At 38.1% G+C, this 9,638-nt stretch overlaps 1 protein-coding gene across 1 annotated transcript; it reads right to left on the bottom strand.

The window, feature by feature from the left end:
• Window positions 1–5,918: 5,918 nt before the first annotated feature.
• Window positions 5,919–8,664, bottom strand: LOC142748521 (extracellular calcium-sensing receptor-like). Its single transcript, XM_075855589.1, has 3 exons — window positions 8,620–8,664; window positions 8,167–8,436; window positions 5,919–6,755 (listed from the first exon to the last, which is right to left on the bottom strand). Exons 1-3 carry the CDS (start codon window positions 8,662–8,664, stop codon window positions 5,919–5,921), a joined length of 1,152 nt encoding a protein of 383 aa, XP_075711704.1.
• Between the last annotated feature and the right edge of the window lie 974 nt (window positions 8,665–9,638).

Below are 9,638 nucleotides of genomic sequence, written 5' to 3'. Positions count from 1 at the left end.
ATAATGCAGGATCTATGGAAAATAGGACACTTCCAAAATTGGGATATCTGCTCATAATATATATTATAATAAGAAAGCTATGATTCTTGAAACAGCTCATCAATTCTAAGAACACTTCCTCCAAAATTTTAATTACCACATTTTTAATTACCATATTTCTCGGACTATGAGACGCAGTCTTTAGCAAGAATTAGTTTTGCTAAAAACTCCCTGCGTCTTATAGTCGGCAGTCAAGGGACCCAGCTGTGCCAGACCCCCTGACCACTCCCTTGATGAACCACTTCCCGACCCATGATGTACCGACACATCATGGAGCGGGTGGGTGATGTTTGGAGCAGGCTCACGTGCTGAGCCCGCTCGATACCCTGCAGGTGTCAGCTATGTTTTATAGCTGACACACTGCTCTAACAGCCAGGAACAGCGATGGCATTGTTCCAGGCCGTTTAACTAGTTAAATGCCGCGGTCAATAGCGACCATGGGCTTCTGTTAGGCTGGATTCACACGAGAATGTTTCGTCCGTAATGGACGGAACGTATTTCGGCCGCAAGTCCCGGACTGAACACACTGCAGGGAGCCAGGCTCTTAGCATCATAGTTATGTAACATGTTTTCAGTATGGGACAGTAGTTCCACGGAGAGGCAGGGACTCCTAGCGTCGTACATAACTATGATGCTAGGAGCCCGGCTCCCTGTAGTGTGATGGGTCCTGGACTTGCGGCCGAAATACGTTCCGTCTATTATGGACGGAACATGCTCGTGTGAATACAGCCTAAGGGTTTTCCCATGAAGAACATCTATGACATATCCACAGGATATGTCATAAATGTCAGATAGATGTGGGTCCGACCTCTGAGATCTGCACCTATCTCTATATCTGGGCCCCCTAAACACCGTTCTAGCTTTTTGTGCTCTCCCAGTCACTTAATGTTTAAATGGTCGTAACTCGCTGAGCTATGCTCTTTCCGTAACTCCCAAAGAACTGAATAGTAGTTACAGAAACAACGTAGCATGCTACGCTGCTTCTGTAACTGCCATTCACTACTATGTGAGTTATGGAAATAGCCCAGTAGCCACTCCGACAGCCCAAAGGCCCCCCCCCCGCAACGTGATCAGGGGGCGCCGATGGATGTCATGGCAGTCCGGTGGCCCCCATATCTGCCTTCTGTCTGCCACTATTAAGCCATGCCTTCGGAAGGGCTTAGCAGAATCCTGTAGAAATGACAAAATACTGCCATACATTTGTATTACAGTGTATTGTACCAGCGATCTAATGATCCCGGGTTCAAGTCCTCTAGGAGGACTAATCAAATGTGTAAAATAGTAATATAATAATAACAATAATTATAATAATAATAAAAAATAATATATATATATATATATATATATATATATATGCAGGAGAATAAAAAAAAATAAAAAAAAATATATATATATATATATATATGCAGGAGAATAAAAAAATATTAAAAGTTAAAAACAACCGCTACGTCCGTAAAATTCCGAGCTATTACAATACAGCAGTATTTAACTCTCACGGTGAATAGCGTAAAAAAATTAAAAATGAAAACACCAGAATTGTTGTTTTTTTGTCACCTTAGCACTAAAAAAAAATCAATAAAAAGTGAAAAAAAAAATCTTATGTACCTAAAAATGGTGCCAATAAAAACTACAGCTCGTTCCACAAAAAAATAAGCCCTCACACCGCTCAATCGAAAAAATATAATAGTTATGGCTCTCAGAATGTGGTGAAACAGAACAATAGTTTTTTTTAACAAATAGTTTTTTCTTTGTAAAAGTAGTAAAATATCAAATCATTTTTTCCTATTTTCTGTTGTCTAAAACCGGGGTGTGTCTTATAGTTCGAAAAATATGGTACCTTCTTTCTCTTAAAAGGGGAAAATACAACACTGAAACAGGATATTCAAAAATTTTAATAGTAAGCATTTCTAATCCCATTTAAAAAAAAAATCTGGGATACACCATTAATGTCCTATCAATGTGTGAATAATATGGTTTGACCCCTAGCATGAAGCGAAGGAGTTTTGGCGGATGCTACATTACCAACCTACTATTGTCACCACTTTAATCCATTTAAATTAAACTACAATAATACTGCCCCCTATTAACTGGAATATAACTACTATAATACTGCCCCCTATTAAATGGAATGGAACTACTATAATACTGCCCCCTATATACAAGAATATAACTACTATAATACTGCCCCTATATACAAGAATATAACTACTATAATACTGCTCCTATATACAAGAATATAACTACTATAATACTGCCCCCTATATACAAGAATATAACTACTATAATACTGCCCCTATATACAAGAATATAACTTTATAATACTGCTCCTATATACAAGAATATAACTACTATAATACTGCCCCCTATATACAAGATTATAACTACTGTAATACTGCTCCTATATACAAGAATATAACTACTATAATACTGCCCCCTATATACAAGAATATAACTACTATAACACTGCCCCTATATACAAGAATATTACTACTATAATACTGCCCCTATATACAAGAATATAACTACTATAATACTGCCCCTTATTAACCGGAATATAACTACTATAATACTGCCCCTATATACAAGAATATAACTACTATAATACTGCTCCTATATACAAGAATATAACTACTATAATACTGCCCCTATATACAAGAATATAACTACTATAATACTGCCTCTATATACAAGAATATAACTACTATAATACTGCTCCTATATACAAGAATATCACTACTATAATACTGCCCCTATATACAAGAATATAACTACTATAATACTGCTCCTATATACAAGACTATAACTACTATAATACTGCCCCCTATATACAAGACTATAACTACTATAATACTGCCCCTATATACAAGAATATAACTACTATAATACTGCTCCTATATACAAGAAAATAGCTACTATAATACTGCCCCCTATATACAAGAATATAACTACTCTAATACTGCCCCTATATACAATAATATAACTACTATAATACTGCCACTATATACAAGAATATAACAACTATAATACTGCTCCTATATACAAGAATATTACTACTATCATACTGCTCCTATATACAAGAATATAACTACTATAATACTGCCCCTATATACAAGAATATAACTACTATAATACAACCGTCTATATACAAGAATATAACTACTATAATACTGCCGCCTATATACAAGAATATAACTACTATACTACTGCCCCTATATACAAGAATATAACTACTATAATACTGCCCCCATATATGCAAGAATATAACTACTATAATACTTCTCCTATATACAAGAATATAAGTACTATAATACTGCCCCTATATACAAGAATATAACTACTATAATACTGCTGCTACAGTGAAGGAAATAAGTATTTGATCCCTTGCTGATTTTGTAAGTTTGCCCACTGTCAAAGACATGAACAGTCTAGAATTTTTAGGCTAGGTTAATTTTACCAGTGAGAGATAGATTATATAAAAAAAAAAAAAAGAAAATCACATTGTCAAAATTATATATATTTATTTGCATTGTGCACAGAGAAAAAAGTATTTGATCCCTTTGGCAAACAAGACTTAATACTTGGTGGCAAAACCCTTGTTGGCAAGCACAGCAGTCAGACGTTTTTTGTAGTTGATAATGAGGTTTGCACACGTGTTAGATGGAATTTTGGCCCACTCCTCTTTGCAGATCATCTATAAATCATTAAGATTTCGAGGCTGTCGCTTGGCAACTAATGTGCTTCTTTTTGAGCCACTCCTTTGTTGCCTTGGCTGTATGTTTCGGGTCATTGTCGTGCTGGAAGACCCAGCCACGAGCCATTTTTAATGTCCTGGTGGAGGGAAGGAGGTTGTGACTCAGGATTTGACGGTACATGGCTCCATCCATTCTCCCATTGATGCGGTGAAGTAGTCCTGTGCCCTTAGCAGAGAAACACCCCCAAAACATAATGTTTCCACCTCCATGCTTGACAGTGGGGACGGTGTTCTTTGGGTCATAGGCAGCATTTCTCTTCCTCCAAACACGGCGAGTTGAGTTAATGCCAAAGAGCTCAATTTTAGTCTCATCTGACCACAGCACCTTCTCCCAATCCCTCTCAGAATCATCCAGATGTTCATTTGCAAACTTCAGACGGGCCTGTACATGTGCCTTCTTGAGCAGGGGGACCTTGCAGGCACTGCAGGATTTTAATCCATTACGGCGTAATGTGTTACCAATAGTTTTCTTGGTGACTGTGGTCCCAGCTGCCTTGAGATCATTAACAAGTTCCCCGGGTGTAGTTTTCGGCTGAGCTCTCACCTTCCTCAGGATCAAGGATACCCCACGAGGTGAGATTTTGCATGGAGCCCCAGATCGATGTCGATTGACAGTCATTTTGTATGTCTTCCATTTTCTTACTATTGCACCAACAGTTGTCTCCTTCTCACCCAGCGTCTTACTTATGGTTTTGTAGCCCATTCCAGCCTTGTGCAGGTCTATGATCTTGTCCCTGACATCCTTAGAAAGCTCTTTGTTCTTGCCCATGTTGTAGAGGTTAGAGTCAGACTGATTCATTGAGTCTGTTGACAGGAGTCTTTTATACAGGTGACCATGTAAGACAGCTTTCTTTAATGCAGGAACCAAGTTGATTTGGAGCGTGTAACTGGTCTGGAGGAGGCTGAACTCTTAATGGTTGGTAGGGGATCAAATACTTATTTCTCTGTGCACAATGCAAATAAATATATATAATTTTGACTATGTGATTTTCTGTTTTGTTTTTTTTAAATATAATCTATCTCTCACTGGTAAAATTAACCTAGACTAAAAATTCTAGACTGTTCATGTCTTTGACAGTGGGCAAACTTACAAAATCAGCAAGGGATCAAATACTTATTTCCTTCACTGTATATACAAGAATATAATATATTATAATATAACTACTATAGTACTGCCACCTATATACAAGAATATAACTACTATAATACTGCTACCTATATACAAGTATATAACTACTATAATACTGCCCCTATATACAAGAATATAACTACTATAATACTGCTCCTATATACAAGAATATAACTACTATAATACTGCCTTCTATATACAAGAATATAACTACTATAATACTGATCCTATATACAAGATTATAACTACTATAATACTGCTCCTATGTACAAGAATATAACTACTATAATACTGCTCCTATATACAAGAATATAACTACTATAGCACTGCCACCTATATACAAGAATATAACTACTATAATACTGCCGCCTATATACAAGTTTATAACTACTATAATACTGCCCCTATATACATGAATATAACTACTATAATACTGCCCCTATGTACAAGAATATAACTACTATAATACTGCCCCCTATATACAAGAATATAACTACTATAATACTGCCCCCTATATACAAGAAAAAAACTACTATAATACTGCCCCTATGTACAAGAATATAACTACTATAATACTGCCCCCTATATACAAGAATATAACTACAATAATACTGCCCCTATATACAAGAATATATCTACTATAATACTGCTCCCTATATACAAGAATATAACTACTATAATATTGCCCCTATATACAAGAATATAACTACTATAATACTGCTCCTATATACAAGACTATAACTACTATAATACTGCCCCCTATATACAATAATATAACTACTATAATATTGCCCCTATATACAAGATTATAACTACTATAATATTGCCCCTATAGACAAGAATATAACTACTATAATACTGCTCCTATATACAAGAATATAACTACTATAATACTGCCTCCTATATACAAGAATATAACTACTATAATACTGCCTCCTATACACAAGAATATAACTACTCTAATACTGCCTCCTATATACAAGAATATAACTACTACTATTATCCCGAACTTTTTACCTGCCATGGAGAGAAGTCTTGTATATCTGCACATCTGCCTTGAATAAATGGACCTTTCCCCTTGCTGCATGTTTTAAGATCTTCTAAAGCTCTGGCCAAAGCATGAACTGCAGTGTAAATATTGTAAGAAAGCCTTAAATTGGAGACATCATTGTAACTGTTCTTGATAATGTCGAGCCTCTCTGCCCCTGTGCACACTTTTTTGGGGGGTGCCAAGTTCATGTTAACTGCAAATGTACAATTGAAGGCTTCTTCCCAAAATGTCTTCACCAAGTAGCCTCCTAAAGTCATGTCAGGATGAATCTTATTGAGGAATTCTTGAAATCCGGGGATCATCCCATTGTAAAAAGCTAAGCCAACCGTGCCAAATAAGAGATGTGAAAAGCTTTCCATTTTCTGAAGACTAGTTACAGACCACCCTTCACTAGCAACAAATATTTTATCCTTGACGTTCTCCCTCATAATTTCAGTCAAGATGGGGACCAAATCGAGCCCAGAAGTGAAAGTGATCACGACTCTTGCCGTTGACTTCTTCATGACATTAACTATGTGTGCGGCGTTGCGGTCTTGTCTGCTAGTCAAAATATACTCAGTGAAGGCCACACAGGCTCCAGCCTTGATAATCTCTTGTTTGACCAACTGAATTCCTTGTTGTCCATAGTCATTGTCCACTCCAATAAGTCCAACCCATGTCCAATTAAAGTGTAATACAAGCTTTGCAAGTCCTTTAGACTGGAAGGCATCACTGGGGACAGTCCTGAAGAAGGAAGGGAATTTCATCCGGTCACTCAGGAGAGAACTTGTGGAATAATAACTGACCTGAAAAATATAAAATAAAGCAAATAAATTATAAAAAAATAAGAAATAGATGAGCACCAGAGTCTCTTCATTCTAAGTGTTGTGTCCTTTTATCTCCTCATCAGCGTTCCTCAGCTCTGCTTGGATATCTGTGTATGAGCTCTATACTATCTTTGGCTCGTATTCAGATTACTTACGAGAACTGAACGGAACAGAATGCCCAGCAGATCAGCACAGACCCTTCATTTTTGTGACTAGTGGGGGTCTTAGCACCCTGACCCAATTGGTCCCAACTTCTGACATGTCTGTATGACTTGAGAGTGACCCTGCGCAGGTCCGGCTTTAAGGTTGTGCAGCCCTGTGCGTTTACAGAGAGTGCCTCTCCTATCACTGCTCCAGTGGAAGCAACTGTTCCTAAACGCCCGGGCACCTGGAACTGAAAGCTGTGAGAATGAAGATACATTACTGATTGGAGAGTGTTATTGAGGCTGGAAGTGTCACATGGGTACCTTACAGCAATGTTATTTGGACATTGTATCATTGTATAATTTGGGCACTATATGGTGAACCATAAAAAGAGCGTCAATAGAAAATACTGCACAGGGCACCAATTGACCTAAGACCGTCCATAACTCTACATATATACAATGGTGACTAGACATTATGCTGGAGTTGGTGGTAGACTTATAGTCGTTCTGTATAAGTGAAAAAATATTTGGTAAAATGGAAATTAATTGACTTTGGTGGAAAGTAAATTTAACATTAGCAATCAGTGTCAGGCAGCTGCTGATAAAGCAAATAAAATTATGGGAGGCATCAATAGAGCCCTAGACGCATATATGAAGAGAACATAGGTTTACCTCTTTACAATTCAGACCACGCATTGTATGTTGTATACAGTTTTAGGAAAATGTGTATTAGAAGGACAGAGCATATCCTCACTGTTGTCTTTTCTGCTGCCGTCTGCTGTAGACGATATACACAGGATAGTGGGAGCCTGCCTGATTGCGAGCTTGGACAGAGCTCTATCACGTGCGTAATTTAACCATTGTGAACTGTTTGGTGGTAGTAAGCTTAGACCTTTTTACTCAGATGGTCCTGCTCTTTCCTTTGACACAAACAGAAGGCATATATGATGATATCTGATGACAGTCCAATGTCACGGTCAATAGTGTGGACCCACTATGTCACTATTAGGTTTGTCCAGGTCTTATCCAGGGGTTAGATTCAAAGAAATTTTGCAATCTTGACCTTAATATGCGCCTTACGACAGTATGGACATTGTGCAGGTTATCCCCAGGTCACATCCCAACAGGATTGTCAACAGTCTGTAAATAGGGCTAGTGCAGCAAACTGAACCTTTTGTTCTAGGTGAGGGAAATCATAGCTACAACTCTGGCCTCGTCACACAAGAATCATACTTTATCCTTACCTGAGGGAATTTGTAGAGCCCCAGGATGTGGGCAACGGCTATAGACAATGTGGATGAGGAAGAACCTATGAATCCACTTATAGGAGCATTGTGGAGCCATCTATAATTGGGGATGGCCGTCCTGTCTCCTGATAACAATTGCAATGTTGCGGCTATGTTTACAGGCATCACCCCAAAGGAATCATACCAATGAAATCCCAGGGTTATGTTGGGTAAGATGTTTTCATTTCTGTTGATCTCTTCTACAGCAAACAAGAGAGCTTGAAGTTGCTGGAAATAACCAAAGTGAAACCTTGTGAAGAAATAAAATGGCTTAGTCAGTGATCACATTCATAGAGAGCGCAATGTAAAAGGGATTTGTTATGACCAAGTAGACCTTACAATCCAATGTCCCTACCAAGTACCGACACATATACTACATGTCTAAAAGTATGTGGACCCCCTGGTAATTACTGAGTTCGGGTTTTTCAGCCCATCTTTCTGCCCATCTTTCTTCATATCTATTGCAAACAGGAGTATAAAATACAAACATTGCTAGTAGTATGGGTCATACTAAAGAGCTCAGTGACGTTACACGTGGCACTATCATAGGATGACACTTTTGCCGCTAGTTAATTTGTGAAATCTGCCCCAGTCACCTGTAAATATTATTATCTGATAGATCTGCCCTGGTCACCTGTAAGTGCTATTATTATTATCTGATAGATCTCCCCTGGTCAACTGTGTTATTATCTGCTAGATCTGCCCGGTCAACTGTAGGTGTTATTATTATCTGCTAGATCTGCCCCAGTCACCTGTAAATAATATTATTATCTGATAGATCTGCCCTGGTCACTTGTAAGTGTTATTATTATCTGCTAGATCTGGCCTGGTCACCTGTAAGTGTTATTATTATCTGCTAGATCTGCCCTGGTCACCTGTAAGTGTTGTTATTATCTGCTAGATCTGCCCTGGTCACCTGTAAGTGTTATTATTATCTGCTAGACCTCCGATGTATCACTCACTAAAGTGTTCCAAATACTCCTGACCTCTTCCTCTTGTAGAGGACTCCAGGAATTTGAAGGAAGATAGAAGACAATTTTAGAAGGCAGTGCTATTATTTAGTCAAAGAGTCACCTAGGCTCCATAGAAATGCTTAGCCCCTGCTCTCTCTTCCTCTCTCCAGCTCCTATGAAGTTTTACACTGAATCAGTGCCGGGCCTCCCCTATGGGAGCCTGGAAGTGGAAACTAAAAGACTCAGGTAAGACATTGATTGTAAGTCATTGACCACAACATTTTGGAGACGTCTACACTTACGTTTTTAAGATTGTTCTTTGGGGGGTTTCAGTAAAAGAAATCTGCTGGATATTATCTGCCACACGAACTGGGAGCACTGCCCCGATTATTATATCTCCAGGCTGGTAAATCCCGTCAAGCCCCAAAACCTCCAGTTTACTTTGGTTGTCTTCATTAAAAGACGATGTTATCAGGG

The sequence above is a fragment of the Rhinoderma darwinii genome, chromosome 3 (genome assembly GCF_050947455.1).
Source record: "Rhinoderma darwinii isolate aRhiDar2 chromosome 3, aRhiDar2.hap1, whole genome shotgun sequence".
NCBI lineage: Eukaryota > Metazoa > Chordata > Amphibia > Anura > Rhinodermatidae > Rhinoderma > Rhinoderma darwinii.
This window is presented reverse-complemented; position numbering and strand designations above follow the sequence as displayed.